Below are 19035 nucleotides of genomic sequence, written 5' to 3' on the forward strand. Positions count from 1 at the left end.
AAAAAAAATTGTTCTTTCTAAACAATTATCTATCTAGGAATAGTCATAATGGCTCACAGATGACTGAACTTTACAGCCAGACTAAACAATAGAGCAGAAAGGGAAATGTACAGATGTGAACTGAAGTCTCACGGTTGCATAATCACATGCTCTGTTGATAAATAAACGTCATGAACTGTGTTTCTTAACTTTAGGCGAAGGAAATCTAGGACAATTGGGGAAATTGTTTCATCTTTTTTCCTTTCCTTTATCCTCCCTTATTTTTACATAGGATACCCTGGAAATTGGCAATAAATAGTTCAGTTTGACACAACATCATATTTCCTATGGTAGGGTAAAGAATAGAAACATGAAAATGAATATTTTTTCCCTACCCAAATTAGATTTCAGATTAAGGAGCAAAAAGCAAAATACTTCCCATGTCTCCTCTGACTCTGGATGAAAATCCTGTTTTCTAGGTTAGTGAGCTATAAAGATTCAAGCTTTATCTATAAGAGAACAGAAGCAACTCACATGTCTATAGTTCAAGAAAAGTTTAAAAGGCTGTGGCTGAAAGAATTGGAAGAGAATTATGTGTGTCCACTAAATATATTATCAAGTTAAAACTCTTTTATAATGGGGAGAAGAGCTCGTGATGAGAGTGAAGAATACTGTAAAAGCAAATTTGCAAAGCTTATTGAATCAAATTTATGTCCACTATCATAAGTAATTTTTTTGATTTTGCCTTTCAGTGTGTATGTACAGAGAACCATCATTACATGAAATTGGAGAAAAACAAGGGCGTTCAAGGAAAAGTTCTGGAACACCAACCATGAATGGAGGCAAAGTCGTGAATCAAGATTCAACATAGCTGAGAACTCTTCCCTTCTTCCCTCTCTCATCCCTTCCCCTTCTCTTCCCTCCCATTTACCCATTTCCTTCCAGTAAATCCGCCCAAAGGAGAGGAAAATAAAATGACAACGCAAGACCTAGTGGCTAAGATTCTGCACTCAAAATCTTTCTTTGTGTAGGACAAGAAAGTTGAACCAAAGCTTGCTTGTTGCAATGTGGTAGAAAATACACATGCACAAAGATTAGCACACTTAAAAACAAAGGAAAAAATAAATCAGGACTCCACAAACATTAAACTAAACTGTATTGTTATGAGGAGAGAGCTAACTGTAATTAAGACATTAATAAAGATGAAATAAAGTTATTACTTTAAAGGAAAGGGTTTTGGAGAATTGAACTCAGAAACTGATGTTGTATACTAAACAGCTTAAACTCACGATAATGCTGCAATGTGTGGTTTTCTTGATTTTGTATTTTATTTGGGCATCTGGAATTGACACACCATTCTATTCTGTTTGCAGGATTTTTTTTTAACCATGAAATTGAACATTTTCAAATTATAAACTATTCAACAGACGGGATTGTGTGACCAGTTTAAAGTGGCGAAAAAGAACTCGGTGTAGGAGAAGGCAAATAGATAGCTAGGAATACTAAAGTATTTAAAAATATATATAGCCAGGAACCATTTATCATCAAGAAAAGTGTGAGAAATTATTTTTGAGGATGTAATTTAAGATCGTTTTATGTAAAAGGAAAGTCTTTTATTGAATCTAATAGCCTTAACAAATTTAATTATTTCATAAAAATAATTTCAAATTATCCTAGAGTATAACAGTTTTATCAAAGATATTATTTCAGGAGTTCTTTTTTTTTTTGTAGTAGTAGTAGTAGTTTAGGAAAAAAGTTAGTAACTGTTCTAATGCTGAAGTGACTTTTGAGAATTCTTTGCCAGTGCTATGTTCAGGTGGTGAGGTGTAAGTTAATTGCTCTTAGCATGTGGTCTGATTTTTTGCTTTGTGGACACCTTTGAGAGTATAAGCGCATGTTTGTTTTAGAAAGCTTTTACCCTGTCTTGCAGCAGGGAAGAAAGAAGAGGGGTTTTACATAAGGACATATGTCCTAGGAAATATTAGTCAATGCAAATTGCATTTGCCTTTGTACGTTACCAGGGTCTTACATCATTTTTCAAACTCTGCCATGAAATTGGGAGACATGACTGTGAAATTCCTAACTTACTGTCTTATGAAGCCAGTAGCTTATTTGTTGCCATATATATGCTCATTTACAAGTCCAGTTAGCAATTCGTTTGTTTCCTAGAACACAGAAGTTTACAAGTAATACACTAAATGTTCAAGGGGTGTAGAGAAATAATACGGAATTCAACAGCTATGGCTCCAACAGACAGGATTCTGTGAGCAGTTAAAGTAGCGAAAAAGAATTCAGGGTAAGAGAAGGCAACAACAGTTAAGAATACTGAAGTAGTTTTAAAAATCAGGAAGAAATAAATGTTATATAATTTGAATTGGAATAAATAGATCTATTTAGTCCTACAAATCAGGAGCAGTGTAGAGACATCAAAATTTAAAGGGAAAAAACACACAAAACAGAATGTGAAAAAAGTATGCAGATTTGTGGATATTATCAATGAGAAGACTTAGCATGTAACTTCTCCTATATCTCTACTGTCCAGCATGTATTGTTCCAAATATGACTCCCTAAAATATATACACTTTGCAGAAGCTCTAGGCCCTCACCTCAAACCTTGCCATTGGTTGTTGTATTTCAAGGTCAGCATAGTTTCCCTCACTTTACACAGTCATTATTCTTCAATAGTGGATCATATTCTTTACCAAGTATCCTATTTTTATTATCTAGAGGTAAGCAGAAAATGAAGGAATTTGCTTAAGCAGTTGGGAAGAACAAATGTTATGCATCTAGGGAAAGATTCTGAAGACACATTTGCAAGTGATATTTGTTTACCCAAAATATTTGGAAGGTAACAAAGACATTTAAATTTTCTAAAAACGGACTTGCTCTTATAGGAAAAGAATACCCTTGGGGACAAAATGTAACTCTAGCTGTATTTCCTCTTGTCACTCTTGATTCAACTTGATTATAAATATACCTGTCACTACCAGAACCAAAAAAAAAAAAAAAAAAATCCCAAACATAAAGCTTATTTTATTTGAAAAAGATAAAAAAGAAACTTCAACACAATGGGACACTGGCTCCTTTAGCATGAAATGACTTGAGATTTTCTGGTGATACACACACATACACACTCATCATAAAACAATTGATGGTTTCATAACACAATGGATGAAATTTATAAAAATCAATTACAATGATTTATGACAAAGTATATTTAAGTTGGTTATTAAAAAATAGAGATGAATCACTAACAAAATTTCTCTATATTTAGTGGCTGGTTATTTACCATCTAGAATCACATTTGTCACTTTCCTGATAGAAGTTAAGAAAGAATTCTAAGCACCCAATTTGTATATTGTTTTTCTCTGTATTATGTTAAGCAAATGTTCACTGCAGTAAAATGTTTTGGAAATTAGCTTTGTCTTATTTCCAATTTAGTTTAGATAATGAATTAGACATCTCATTTCTTTTACACATAAACCTGACAAAAATTGTAGCTTAGAGCAAAGGGTTAATGTTTGCTTAACTGCTGCTTGTTTTTAAGTACATTAAAAACTTTAATAGAATAAGCCCGTATTCACTGAGTTTTCAAAAATATTACCATATATAAATGTATAATATCCAACTTCATCCAAAAATATGATTGAGTTTATGTACTTTGTTTTTCAGGCTTATTTCAAGTAGAATAATTCTTTAATTTTCATTGTTCGGATTTCTGGGTCTTCAATTCATTCATCACTTACTCCTTTTTAAGTAAAATAAGCTTTTTTTTTTAAAATGTGCATTGGGATTTTTCCCAGGAAAAATACGGCTTTTAGCAATGATTTGCAATTGGCTATGCAGATATAAATTAAGGTATGTTTATTCTGAGTTCTTATTGGAATAAGCTTCAAAATCAATGAGCTTAAGAATGAAAACAAAACTGAGAGTCTCACAAAATAGCTCTATGGTCAATATACCTTACTTGATTTTTAAGCCCGATGAGTGAAGTATAGAAACAAATGGTGCTGAAATTCCATTTGCTCATTCAGAGACTTTTGTGCTTCTGCAAATTGGAGGGCAGCAAGCCACCCTATTCTCACAGTAATAGCTTTGGCTTTGAAATTTACATACAAATTTAATAGCACATTTTTAGCCATTATGCATTGGCTCAATAGACAGGAATGTAAAGCAATGTGATGCTTTATGGGCCTCATTGTAATTCGGAAAACTTGTTTAAAAGAACTCTTCTGTTTAATAAAATAGGAACAATCTAATATCTAGATTGGTGGTCCTGCATTGCCACTAGTGAGAGATGAGAGTATTAAGACAAGAATAAGGACAAGAAAAGACTTCAAGGTTGCATATTGAAAAGTTTGGAAGTCCTAATTTGGGACCACTGATTTCTTGGTGAAGAAGTAAGTATGACTACATTGCCAGTGATTTTTTTTTTTTTTTTAACATAGACCCAGAAACAGCAAATCTATTTCACCCTCATAGCTTAGTCTACCAGGCCTTGCTCTTGAGAAGATTTTCCATGATGTTGCTTAATTTCATCTGCACAAGATGAGACACAAACATAAAAATTCCCTGCTCATTTTAGTATCATAAAAGGCTGAGGTTATTTCTCTGTCATAAAATTGTAAATAGCATTTTTTAAGTCAAAATTACATTTAAAACAGTGAATTGTTCTACAAATATATATGTGTATATATACATATGCTTCTGAAATAAGGATATATTATATAGAGTTTTTATTTGATTTGTGGTCTGTAGTCATAGTTAAAAATAAAGAGATTTGAATGCAAAACTTTATACATTAATGTATATTTCTAATGATAGTACAAATTGCCACTTTATAATAAAAAACAGATGGGAATAATAATCAAAGCAAAGTACTGTTCCTTCAGTACTTTGGTGATTTTTAATCCCCCTTGAGATGCACAGGAAATTATTTTTTTAGTTAGAAAAAGTTATCTTAAACATCTATACTTCCCAATATGGATTTCATAATAAGTCATATCAGACTGAGAATTTGTGGTTGTAGAATAGGAACAGGATGCTAGATGCTGATTTTTATTTTTCAGGATTTTTCCTGGAGCCCAAGTTAAAGATACAGTATATAAGTCTAAGTTAAGTGAAGATTAATAATGTTCAGAAATGATATATTGAGCTTTAGTAACAGATGGAAGCAAAAATAAGAATATTTAACATTATGATAATAGCCCTAAAATAATGTAATAAAAAACATTGCATCATTAAATGTTCAACTAGTTGGAAAGAATGAGCTGATGTTTCTTTGTTTTTTCTCCAAGCACAATTTAAAGACAGTGACATTCATTTTACTCAAAATTGTTCAAAAAGTCCAAAACATACTCCCATGGCTAGAATTGATATTAGCTCCAATACAAGGTTAAATGTTACAATCTGAAGAAATTGACACTGAAATGTTTAATAAACATGTTGTATGAGAAACTAAGCAACTTAATGTTTCATTTTTGCATTAAAGCACAGATTATTCAAATAATTGTTTTCTAAGCTCAGATTTGTACAATGTTTACATATCACTACCTTCCTGGAGTGAAAGACAATTAAAATCCTGAGATGCTCATGCACGTAGATGAAATACTGGCACGTTTTTTAAAAATATTAAACTTCTTTGAGAAGTCTACCTATTTTTAGTGTGTTTATCTGATATTGCTGAAAAAGTGCTGGGTCTTCTTAAGAAAAAGATCAAAAATTGATTTATGGATGGAAAAGAAGTCCAATTGTATTAAGAGTCAAAGAAAAGTAAATATTTCTTTGTAATTATGTAGCTACTGGTACAACCTGACATTTTACTTTCAAGAATTAAGAACTAAAGTACATTCGTGTATTATTTTATTCATAACAGAACAACTAGAGGCACAGTTGAGTTTAGGCATCATAAACTAAATTGCAATCTCAAAAAAAAAAAAAAAAAGAAGAAAGGTAGACACGTAAATAAGTAATGTAATACCTAAAAGTATGTGCTATGATAGATGCAAAAAAGATTTCACATGCCACTGAGGATGCGACAAAGGCATCAGAGATTAGAGGCAAGACAGCGATTGAAAAAGAATAGATATTTGCTGAGTGATAAGAGATGACAAAGGCATCTCAAGGAGTAAAAAATCATTTGAATCAAAGATATGGATACTTGCAAATCAGGGCTTCCTTGGGAAGAGTGTTCAGAAAAGGAGGTGGAACAAAAACTGAGTTGAGATCAATAAGTTACCGAGTTGAGTTACTCCAAGGTTTTTCAACACAGACTTTGTATTTGTTTGAACATCTGTACCTGCTAGGACATTTCTGGTTGCGCAGACAGAATCCCCAAACCAAAATGGCACTTCATCTAGAATATCTATGTACACAGCATCAGCATCGAGGCTTAATTCGTCTGTAATTCTCTCAGCTCTGTCCACCTCCATGTCTAACTTCCCTCTTGAAGGCAGAAATTCCTTTAAAGTTTCAGAACCTGAATGCTTATATCATTTATTCTCTATTATAATCCCCTAGACAACATCTTACACTTCATTGACCTGACTTAGATCATGTGTCCATGCTTTAATGACCGACCATGGCCAGAAAATTGAGATATGTTAACTAGCTTGAGTCAACCAAGACCTGGAGGCTGGATTGTCCCCAAAGATACAAGTCTGCATGGTTGAGTGATAAATATTTGAATGAAATTCAGAGCCCTTTTATCAAGAGGAAATGAAAAGAGCAAAACTTAGGAAATCTCTATTACCAGCAATAGATATATTTTCTATCACAGATCACTGGATATTCTAAAAACCAGCAGAGAAATGCAAATATTGATTAATTAAATCTACTGCCATAAACCATAAGAACAAACAAAAGCATTGAAAATTCAATTTCCTAGGCATTAAGTGACTGCTATGAAGAAGGCACTGTGCAGGTCATTGATAAAGAGACAAACAGCTGCAAATATTTTTTAAAGTGGTACATTTGACAATAACTCAACATATCTGACATGCTCAATGCTTTTAGATGACTCTCATTGAGGGAATTAGAAAATGGAGCTTGCTTATTCTAGATCAGAGGTTCAAATCATACCTACTTTTATTCATACCCATGAAAGCACTGCTGATTTTGAAATGTTGCATTTCAAAATCACCTGCAAAAACCCTGCATGTCTTTCTTGAATCTCCTCTACAGGACGTAGCACGTTTTTTGAACACTTTGGATGACATTAAGGGTATTAACAATCCAAACCACCCTATGCCATTTGTGAGAAGTATTGGTTTTATATTTATATTGGCATTGAAACCTTGGGTTATCATCTTCCAAAAAAGTCTTGATTTTCCACTGACTTTCAGGTTTGTTTTTGCGAGAGGATCAAATACATTTTTTTTAAAAGTAATGTGCATCTTTTGAGCACCTACTTTCACAATTGTTTTTCTTACGAGTATAAAATAGTATTATTGTTGTCATATTATTTTTCTAATTCTTTTCGACAAGCTTATGGAAAGACAACATATCTTAATCCCTGTGCTATGTCTCTCATATATTATACTTTCTTGTGTGTTAACCCTGCCTACTCATTGCAATTTGCTAGCTTGAAAAATATGTCCCTGACCCAGAGAGACACACAAAGACATACACAGGAAGAACACTGCAGGAGAAGGTATTTAATGTAAGAATTGCATGCCAGTCATGCCGTGGCTTGTCTCTAACATCATTTTCCTTGCCTGTTTTATCTGTTTTTTATATGCATTTTCAGATTGTAACACTGCTTCATTGACTAACTTAACTCTGAACTTGTTTATGTATTTTTACCTAGTGTTTTGAGTAATTATTTTCCATACTGGCAGCTTCACCTCATAAACATACCCTCATAATAGATCTGATTAGTACTTTACCTTTACAAGCAAGCAAATAGTGGCAAAATTAAATTAGAAAGTTGTGGGTTGGTTTGTTGTTTTTTCTGTATTGATAAGCCTGAATACAGACATTGCATATGTTATTTGGACCATTCAAAGACATCAGGACTAAAGTCTCTGCAATTCAATGTACTTTTTCTTCAAAGGACCATTTATTTACAGTCCAAAATGGCTGCTCTGGTTGTAGGTGTCATGTTCACATTTAGGACACAGGAAGAAGGAAAACAGGGATGTAGAAAGATGTGGTACCTGTGCCGTGGAAGCATCATTTCCAGAAACCCCTAGCACATATCACACTGGCCAGAACTAGAGTTTCATAGGTAATGAAGAAAAGGGAATTGAAATTGAGTAAGGAATTAGACATGCCTGTCACAAACTGTGAACTACCCTGAGGTTTGTCCTGGGCACATCCACAGCCTCTTCCATTGTCTAGTACATCTTCCTGCTGAAGGTTCTGACTTCACAGATAATAACACCAATAGGCTATGAGGTCTACCCTAAGAATGTTGTTCTCCAGGATACTTGTTTCTCTGGCAAGCTGAGCCACTGGCATTTATGATCTCCTGTATGACAAGAGAGTAATTAACCTACATGCTGTCTGGGTGTTCTCTCTAAGAAATCCATGGGAGGCACACTGGATGTATCAGGAGATGAGTTCTTTCTTTCAACACTATGGATTAGAATAGCAATATTCTCTAAATCGTGTACCAAGAAATCTTGGTCACATCACCTTAAAATGATATAGCATAGATTCTACTGATTCACCATATCTAGTTCACTAGGAGAATGATCATCACAAAACCCCAACTTGGGGGTCTCACTGAATTACGAACTGGCCCATATTATTAGCAGATAACCTATGCTGGGGCATCTCAGCCCAAATGTGAACTAATCATGGAATTACAGACAGAAATGATATGAATCTGCGTTAGTACTCACTCTCCATCTGAAATGCTAGAGTTATTTCTGACCTGGCTCCAAACAAGTGACTATGACCTGATAGAATACAGCCAGCATAATTGTCCATGGATTTGCAGATGACTATCCACTTCTCTGATATAGAGTATATAGTTATCTAGAACTTGGTTCTAAAAGCAGGAAATGAACAAATTAGCTCTTCCTAATTCCTCACTGTTTCTCCCATCCAAAACCCAACACCTCATTGCCTCTATAGTTAAGGCCTGGGATCTGGTCAAGTGTATGTATCTTTCTTCCAGGTGGAGGAGTCTAAGAAGTATATCATCAAGAATGCATAAAATGATTTCATCTTCATGATTTTGTTTCTTTAAAGAAACAAAAGTAAATGATTATTTCAGTATCTATGTAGTTATGATATATTGTTACTATTTAGATTTTATTACTATTCTTGCTTAGGAAATATTCATTGGTTTGTAACCTCAACTGCATGTTAGCATTACCTGACAACTTCTAAAAAATATACTGAGGCTTAAGCCCTACCCTTAGAAATCCTGATGAAATCAGTTTGGAGTAAATACAGATGATTCTTTCCCGCAGATTTGAGAATCACTCCACCAAACGAACCCCTAATAAACTATAGTTCACATTTATTAAGTGCCTAGTCAAGGCTGGTTGAAGTTGACTTTCCAGAGAAATTTTAAGTTGTAAATGTGCATGAGAGTTATGAGTAGGATACTCTCTTTATGACAAGGTTTAGACAATTTGAATAGCAGGTGATATTAGATGCTAAGCTTCTGCAAGTCCCTGCCATACTTCAGCATCATGCCTGTTCTACTAGAAGTGGTGTAGTGGTATATTTAAAGATTTCTTGATACAGAGCTTGGCCTTATATTAAGCTGATGCTTGAATATTCAGAGTTGATTCAAGGACAACACCTTCTGTCTGAATCCAGAGAAATATTTGTTTAAGCAGTCCTATAATGTGAGTGCTTACTTTATGAACAAAATATTTGGATTTGAATTATGTTGAATTATCTTCATAAATGTGGCTGCTGTCTTGAAATATCTGCCCCCCCCCCCCCCCTTTTTAAAAACAATACATTAAATTTTGAACCTTTACCAAAAAAAAAAAAAAAAAACAGCTATGTTTTTTATGTGTTTTGCTTCTGCTGTAATGGTTCACAATGCTACTTTATTTAGCAGTGTGAACATGTTAAGACAGAGTTCTCTGTTACTTGGAAAGGAGTTCACTTTTCCCCTGACAATGCAGTCCTGGCTGTGAATGTCTCTTAGCCTATGAGTAATCATAGCTATTCTCTTGGATCAGAGCACTCACTCTCAGGACAAAATTAAGTTACAATAGCTTTTTCACACTTTTACTCAGAGCACACTGACTCCTGCAACCAAAACTGTCACACTTGTTTTTTATTTCTCTGCCCAGCACTACACTCTAGAAATCAAGAGGTAACATATAACTCTTCCTCAATTACATGTACACTGACTGAACCCATCATAAGGAAGAAAACAGAAGTCTGTGTCTCCTCCAGAAAGCTAGAGAGTTAGGTAATTCAACTGTTTTTGTTTCTGTATTTTACTGTTTAAGTCCATGTATCCTATATTTCTCTAGTCCTTGCCCTTATTTTTTCCAGCAGACACACAACTTGTCTCATAAAATTCTTTGACTTGCTCCAAAAATAAAGGAGGGAAAGTCAGAAATTTACTATAGGTTACTCTGAGTTTCATTACTTAGAACCTGCTGAATACAAGTATAATACATCGAAAGAATATACCTCATTACAAGGCCACTTTCTCTGCCTTTGTCAGAATGCAAGCAACCCTCCTCAGGGAAAACCTAGAAAAACTTGCTTCACACTTCCTTTTTTTCCCAAAAAGCATGCTGGAAATTGGGTCAGATCTAGTATTGTGGTCAATTTTACGTGTCAACCCAACTACGCCACAGGGTTCCCATATATAAACATTCTTTCTGTGTGTGTCTGTGAGGATGTTTCCAGATGAGATTAGCATTTGAATTCGCAGAGTCAGTAGATTGCCCTCTTCAGTGTGGGTGTCCACTGTCCACTGTTGAAAGCTTGAATAGAACACAAAAGTGGAGGAAGGAGAAATTTACCCCTTTTGGCTTCCTGCCTGTCTCCTTGAGCTGGAACACAGGTCTTCTCTTCTCCTGACTGGGATTTGCACCATCAAAAGCTCTCTGGCCTTGGAACTTGGATTGGAATTACACCGTCGGTTTTCCTGGATCTCTAGATGGCAGATGGCAGATCATGAGACTTTTCAGCCTCCACAATGTATGAGCCAATTTCTCATAATAAATCGCCCCTCTCCTCAGTGTGTGTGTGTATCCTATTGGTTCTATTTCTTTGAAGAATCCTGACTGATATACCCAGTACAATTCCTATGGGGTTGACGCCACTTTAGCCATTATTGACTATCTTCCTATATGATGGCGGGCTTTTTCAATGGCTTTCCTAGTAACACACTCCTCTGGCACAGGGTCAGGACCCTCATGACATTTAACTCTGAATTCAGTCCTGACAGAACGCTATCTAGCTGTTCCCACTCTCTTATTCTTTATCTCAGCAATACCCTAGAGGGCTGGGACAGGGTAGTTTGTAAAGAAGCAGGAAGCAATTATCTAAGAAGTTAGAAAAACTGTCCTCTAAATCTGGTTGCTGTAGGATCTTGAACAATTTATTTCTCCTCTAAATCTCTGTTGTTTCCTCATTGTAAGACAGAGACAGTTTTCAAAGCAGGGATTAATTTGATGGTCTAATATTCCTTATTCACCCTAAAAGTCTGTGTCTTTTAATAAATGGGTTTTGACTATTGCATTTGAGGTAATTATTGATATGTTTGGATTTAGGTTTACTGTTTTATTATTTGTTTTCTGTCAGTTATTTGTTTTCCGTTTCTCTGTTTCCTGACTTCTTCTTGGGTATTTCACAAAGGATTATAATATACGTGTTTAACTTTTTTTTTTTTTTTTTTTGGGAGGGAGTTTTGCTCTTTTTTCCCAGGCTGGGGTTGAATGGCGCGATCTCGGCTCACTGCAACCTCCGCCTCCTGGGTTCAGGCAATTCTCCTGCCTCAGCCTCCTGAGTAGCTGGGACTACAGGCACGCGCCACCATGCCCAGCTAATTTTTTGTAGCTTTAGTAGAGACGGGGTTTCACCATGTTGACCAGGATGGTCTTGATCTCTTGACCTTGTGATCCGCACGCCTCGGCCTCCCAAAGTGCTGGGATTACAGGCTTGAGCCACCGCGCCCGGCCCGTGTTTAACTTTTTACATTCTACTTAGAATTAATATTGTACCACTTTTGGTTGACTGTAGAAAGCTTACCACCATATAGATCACTTTAACTTCTCATTTATGTCATGATCATATACATACTTTGAAATCTCATTAGACAATGTTATAATTTCTGCTTTCAACTCCCCAAACAATTTTTAAAAAAAAATCTATTTTATTTACTCAAACATTTGGCATTTTTTGGTGCCCTTTCTTTCCCTTTCTTTCTTTTCCTTTTTTCTTTCTTTTTTTCCTTCCTTCTTCTTCCTCTTTATTTCTCTTTCCTTCCTTTTTTCTTTCTCTCTTTTTCTTTCAGAGACAGAGTCTGGCTCTGCTCTGTTGCAGTGCAGTGGCATAGCCTCAACTCACTGCAACCTCTTCCCACCAGGTTCAAATGATTCTCGTCCCTCAGCCTCCTGAGTATCTGGGATTACAGGTGCATGCTACCATGCTTGGTTAATTTTTGTATTTGAGACAGGGTTTCACCATGTTGGTCAGGCTGATCTTGGACTCCTGACCTCAAGTGATCCACCTGCCTCAGCTGCCCAAAGTGCTGGGATTACAGGTGTGAGGAACTGTGCCCAGCCTCCTTCATTTTTAATGTTCCAGGTTTCCTTCTTATATTAATTCCCTTCACCCTAAAGAACTTTTTTTTTTAAAGAAATACCCTTAGATCAGGTCCGCAAGGCAATAAATTCCCTTAGTTTTTCTTCATCTGAAAGTGTTTTTATTTCATCTTAATTCCTGAAGGATATGTTCACTGGGTATAGAATTCTGAGTTGAAAGGTATTTTCTTTCAACACTTTCTTCTGAGCTTTATCATTGTTTGACTACTGGTAATGAACATTTCATTTTTTTTCTGGGTGCCTTCTGGGCTTTTTTCTTTGTCTTTAATTTTTTGCAGTTTGATTATGGTGCTTCTGGGTATGGATTTTGTTTACTTTCATCATGTTTGGCATTCACTGAGCTTTTAGAATCTTTATGTCCAGTTCTTTTGCCAGTTTGGGGCTATTTTTACCCATTACTTCTTTAATTATTTTTCTACACTGCACTTTTTCTTTATATATATATATATAAAAATATATATATTTATATATATATACACACACTATATATATAAAATGCAATAATATATATATACTATATATAAAATGCAATAATATCTACATATCTATAATATATTTTTATATAATAGATATGTAGATATATATTGCATTTTTTTATATATAGTATATATATTATTGCATTATAGTGTGTATATATATTTATATATATTTCTTTATATAAATATATTTATACATAAAGAAAAAGTGCAGTACAGAAAAAAATGCAATATCTACATATCTATAATATATATGTTTACATATATATTACATATATATATTATAGATATGTAGATATATAGATAGATATCTATAGATATGTAGATATATAGATAGATATCTATAGATATATAGATATTATTGCATTTTAGGTTTTGGGGCACATGTGAAGAACAAGCAAGATTGTTGCACTACACTTTTTCTTCTGTCCTTCAGGGACTCAAATGACAAAAACATTAGTTGTTTTTTGTTATTATCCCACAGATATCTAATGTTCTGTTCACCTTTTCATTTTTAAAAAAAATTCTGTTGTTCTGATGAAATCATGTTTTTAAATTTTTCTTCAAGTTCATTGATTCTTTCCTTTGTCATCTCTACTCTCCTACTGAGCCTCTCAAAGGAGGGTTTTAAATTTTGTTTTGTCTATTTCTTGTTTTGGGGGGAAGTTGTCATTGTTATTATTTTTATAGTTCCAAAATCTTCATTTGGTACTTCTTGAAAGCTTCCATTTATTTTGTGTGCTTTCTGTTTTTCCTTTGGTTTCAAGAATCAAATAATTCCAACATCTTTGTTACCTCATATTTATATCTGTTTATTGTCTTTCCCCATGAAAGTTGAGATTTTCCTGGTAGTTTATGTACCAAAAATTTTTTCATTGTATCCCAAACATTTTGAATATTATGTTGTTTTGAGACTCTGGGACTTCTTTAAATCCTATGGAGAATGTTGACATTTTTATTTTAGTAAAAGTCAGACTGGTTAGGTTCAGTCTTAAGTTCCAACTCGCCTCTCCTGTGTGCTATGGTTGCAATGCAAGTAGAGTATTCAAAGCTATTTGGAAACTATCTTTCCCCAGTACGATGTGGATCAGTCCAGTTCAGGTACCACCTAGAGGGCAGTGTCAGACATTGGACAGTGGTATGTCTGTTGGGTTCTCAGTCTTTTGTATGTTAAATAACATCAGATCCACATATGCAAGCTTGAGAATGAGTCCAAAGTTGACAATTAATTGAAATTGATTTCCTGAGTTCCTTTTTTTCCATAACTTCCATACTTTCTGGTTCCTTGGGGTTCTTTTACATCTAGGAAGCTAGGGTTTTAGTATCCCACTCTGAGGTGCACTTCTGAAGTGTGCCAGCATCCAGGTCCAAACAACGAAAGGACAATCCAGATGGATGACAATGGTGGTCAGCCTCACTCTCCTGGAACCAAAGAGGAGAGGAGTCCCCTTTTATCCAAGGTTTTGCTCTTGGCAGTTTCAGTTACCTGTGGCAATTCAAAGCCTGAAAATAGGTGTATACATGACAATAAGATATTTTGAGAAAGAGACTACATTCTCATAGCTTTTATTATAGTATATTGTTACAATTATCCTGCTTTATTATTAGTTATTGTTTTTAATCTCTTACTGTACCTAATTTTTAAATTAAAGTTTATCATGGGTTTGTATAAGAAAAAAAAAAACATGGGGTTTGGTACTATTGGTAGATTTAGGCAGGCATTGGTGGTCTTAGAACATATTCCCCACAGATAAGGGGGTACCACTCTAATAGAAACTTTTCCCACCTAGAATTTTGGCTCCACCGGGTTGCATAGAAACTAGGCCATGGAAAAGCAGAAAAAAAGACAGACAGACTCCACAGAAGATTTCCACACTCCTTCTGAATATTTTAAGTTCCCTTTCTTGCTTCTTGAGCCTGAACTAGAGAGAACTTCTTAGGAAAAGCCAGAGTTAGGCCAACTCCTTTGTTCTTACTGCTGTGTTGGCTGTGGGTATTCGAGGAAAAAAAATGATAAATTCATCAGTATTTGAATTCTGGGCTACATAGAAGTTTGCCTTCTGTTTGTCAGAGTCCTGGGAGAGCTATTCTGTTGCATCTGTCTAGGTTTCATTCAGTGCAGAAGACTGAGTGACCAGTGTTTACTCCATCTTATCCAGACAGGACCCCTGATATTCTTTAAAACTCCAAAAATTTAACGACATTTATTTATATTTCAATTATTTTATCTAGTCAGTTTTCTGAATGAAAATCTCCTCTTTTCTCCCCCAGACTTCGCTTAACAAATGAAAATATAAAACCCAGGAGAAATTGACCTAAAATGTCAACTATTCAAATCCTCTATCAATCCTGTGTGATTTGGAGAAAAGTGAAATATCCCCATCCAATCCAGTTGACACCTGGATATATAAAATGGGATATTGTATGACTTTCAAATTACAGTTTTTGAGATAATATTTTAAAAAGTAAAGATGATGTGAAAAACTAATTTAGCCTTTCTGTTTAATCCTTTGATCCATATTTAGAAATTTGGCCAAAATATATCCCTCACCATAGAGCCAACCTACAGCTTTTGTTACAGCTCAGTGCTTCAGAAGAAATATAAAAGCTGGCTACCCATAGAAAATGCCTACAGTAAAAATGCCTGACCCTTTCCTCCCCCAGCGACATCTACAGCATGACAGAGTAAATGGGGCACTAAGGGGAAAGTCCACTGTGACTGTTATTCATGGTACATTTCCTCTGTAAATAAATAAATGTGCTTTATACATGATTATGTCAGAGAAACATTGACTAGGAAGCCTACAAAATGCATTAACAGAAGACTTAAAGAGATTGGGAAGCATATTACTTTTCTAACATATACACAATAATCATCAGGTATAAAATGCCAATAACATCTATAAACTATCTTATTTTGACAGATCCTCCAAATCATATATTTTATTGAAATTAAGGGTTGGTTTTCCAAATTTTGGTTATGTGAGACCATGAAATGTAGCTAAAGGTTTTCTGGACTATATGTAGTCAAGTTTTTAAGAATAGATACAGATAGTATAGGTAATAAAACTGATTTAGTTCCTCTCAGAATCATGTTACATTTGTCCCTAGATGGAATTTGATTCTTCAACTTTTCACACTATTTTATTTTTTGTGCACCAATCCCTTCTATTAGACTGTAAGCATTCGAAGGCCTCAAATGAAGTTCGTTCAGCTAGATTGACACAAAACTGAATTTAATAAATGTTCATCAAATTGTCTTAAATATGAAAAAGATCAATCAGAAAATTACAGTAAAAACTAATGGGTTTTTTAATTGGCCATATCAAAGAAAAATATCCTGGTAAAACATATTTTATAGAGCACTCATGAAAAATTCATTTTCTGCAAAACCATTCTTGCAAATTAACTATACAGTATGGGCCATTCACTGTACTACTGCTTGATTTTTTTCTTCCTTTATTCAAAGTTACTTTACTGGTAGAAAAACATAAGCCAGTATTGTAAGTGGTGTGTGGACATGTGGGAGTCTTCTCTGAGCACATATCTTGTTAATATATAGCGGAATATGTGCATATATCTTAATACTCATGTAGTCTTCTAAACTGCTCTGCTGAAGTCTATACGGCTTATAATCATGTTAAATGGCTTTCTGCCTGGGAGTCCAGTTGAAATCATCTCAAGGCTAAATGTTTCCTTCTGTTGGGTTCAGATTTAATAGGAAGAACATTTTAGTTATCAAAATCTTCACTCTAGATAAATTTTCACCATTCTATTGTTTCCCAGGAAACAAATAATATAGAACAATGTTGCCCAACATATACGTATTGGGAGCCATACATGCGATTTAAAATTTTCTCATAAGCATATTAAAAAGGTAAAAAGAAATAAGCAAAATTAACTGTTATAATGTAGCATATTTAAGCCAATATATCCAAAAATTATTTCAACATATAACCAATATACAAGTGTTAATAAGATATTTTTCAGTCTTTTTAATAGTATGGTTTCACAATCTGGTGTTTATTTTTTATTTACAGCATTTCTCAATTCAAACTAGCCATATTATAAGAGTTCAATAGCCACATGTAGCTTATTAGAAGCACAGATTTAGAAAAAAACACAGAATGGAAAGGCAGGAAGACAGCACTGAAGTACTCATCTAGCTGCTTGTATAATATTTGAATATTCCCTTAATATCCATAAGGACTTTTCTGTAATCCAAAATGTTTTCCAAGTCTCAGAACCCTACTTGGTTTGGCACCCTTCCTGTTTCTCTGAGCTTCCTGCAAATGCCACTGTCTTTGTTCTAGCCTTATGGTACACCTTTCCGTCATTGGCTCTCTACTTGGATATTTCTACTCAGGTCTGTGGCATTCATTGTTTTCCTCTATACAGAATACAGTTCATTTTTGCCATCCTCAATTTAAAAATTATCTCACTTTCCTGGTTTTTTGACTAACCAACTCCTTTCAGGTTTCAAATTAAATTTATCTTTCTCAAGGAAGATGTCCTTGAGTCTCCAAGAGTTTTCTAAAAGCAGGGGCTGTCCATCATATGAACTGCTGTCTTTACCACACTTACATGATGTTCTCCTTCTAATAAAGAAACATACATATCAGGTGATAGAATCATAAACTAAGTACATAGTAGGTGCTCAATTAATTAAATAATATTGCTTGAATGAATGAATGGCTGAGTAAATGAATGAAAGAAAGATCAGAAAGAAGAAATGAGTTGCTGAAAGTCTCATGGCCAAAAAAGGACAGGTCCTGGAGAGGACTCCAATTGCACTCACACAATTCAAACATTTAAAGGGATTACAGTTAAAAAGAAACATAGTAGGCCGGGCGCGGTGGCTCAAGCCTGTAATCCCAGCACTTTGGGAGGCCGAGGCGGGTGGATCACGAGGTCAAGAGATCGAGACCATCCTGGTCAACATGGTGAAACCCCGTCTCTACTAAAGCTACAAAAAATTAGCTGGGCATGGTGGCGCGTGCCTGTAATCCCAGCTACTCAGGAGGCTGAGGCAGGAGAATTGCCTGAACCCAGGAGGCGGAGGTTGCAGTGAGCCGAGATCACGCCATTGCACTCCAGCCTGGGTAACAAGAGCGAAACTCCGTCTCAAAAAAAAAAAAAAAAAAGAAACATAGTCATTACAGAGTGAAGAGTGGAATTTCAAATTATCATACATACATTCAAGAATTTTGGGTCATGGCAAGGTTACTATTTCAAAGACAACCTAAATTACACACTGCTGATGGTTTTGTGTGCTGGTAAGCTGTTCTTAAAAAAAAAATAGGATTGTCACTACCTAGAGCATACTTATGATCTGGTCAGGCCACATGTGGGTATACATCTCTCATTCTAATAAAAATGCCAAAGAAAAAGCCTTGAAGATTTCATTGCAATGTTGCTTATGTTGGCAAAGAATTGTAGACAGTGTAGGTATCCTTCAGTAGGGCAGATGGAGGGGTGGATGGGTAAAATATGGTGTATACACTCAAGTGAATACTACACCACAGTTGGAAACAACAGACTTAATGTGTACACAACAACAATAGAAGATCTAAAAAACACAGCACTAGTAAAAATAATAAGGAAGAAAATAAGCTATTTATGTAAGGCATCATTCATATAATTTAATAATACACGTATTCATACAAAGGAAATAAACACATTTTAAATATGTATATATAAATATAAGGATACACAATAAACATCAAAATAACTAAATGATTATATATAAAGGAAGGTTATAATGGTAGTGGGGAATCAGGAAAAAATAAAATAAACAAATGTCTTATACAGGTAATGTATCA

At 34.7% G+C, this 19035-nt stretch overlaps 1 protein-coding gene across 3 annotated transcripts in view; it reads left to right on the top strand.

Annotated features, from left to right (window-relative positions):
- FGF12 (fibroblast growth factor 12) overlaps positions 1-5440 on the top strand; it is a 581066-nt gene extending 575626 nt beyond the window's left edge. For 2 of the 3 annotated variants that reach the window (XM_032298541.1, XM_032298540.1), the window contains one exon: positions 732-5440. In XM_032298541.1, coding sequence (XP_032154432.1) covers positions 732-850 — 119 coding nt within the window. In that variant the 3' untranslated portion in view covers positions 851-5440. The remainder of the gene's footprint in view (positions 1-731) is intronic. The other variant, XM_032298539.1, reaches the window with a different exon arrangement.
- The last annotated feature ends 13595 nt before the right edge of the window (positions 5441-19035 follow it).

The sequence above is a fragment of the Sapajus apella genome, unplaced genomic scaffold (assembly GCF_009761245.1).
Source record: "Sapajus apella isolate SASKATOON/1434 unplaced genomic scaffold, GSC_monkey_1.0 scaffold38, whole genome shotgun sequence".
NCBI lineage: Eukaryota > Metazoa > Chordata > Mammalia > Primates > Cebidae > Sapajus > Sapajus apella.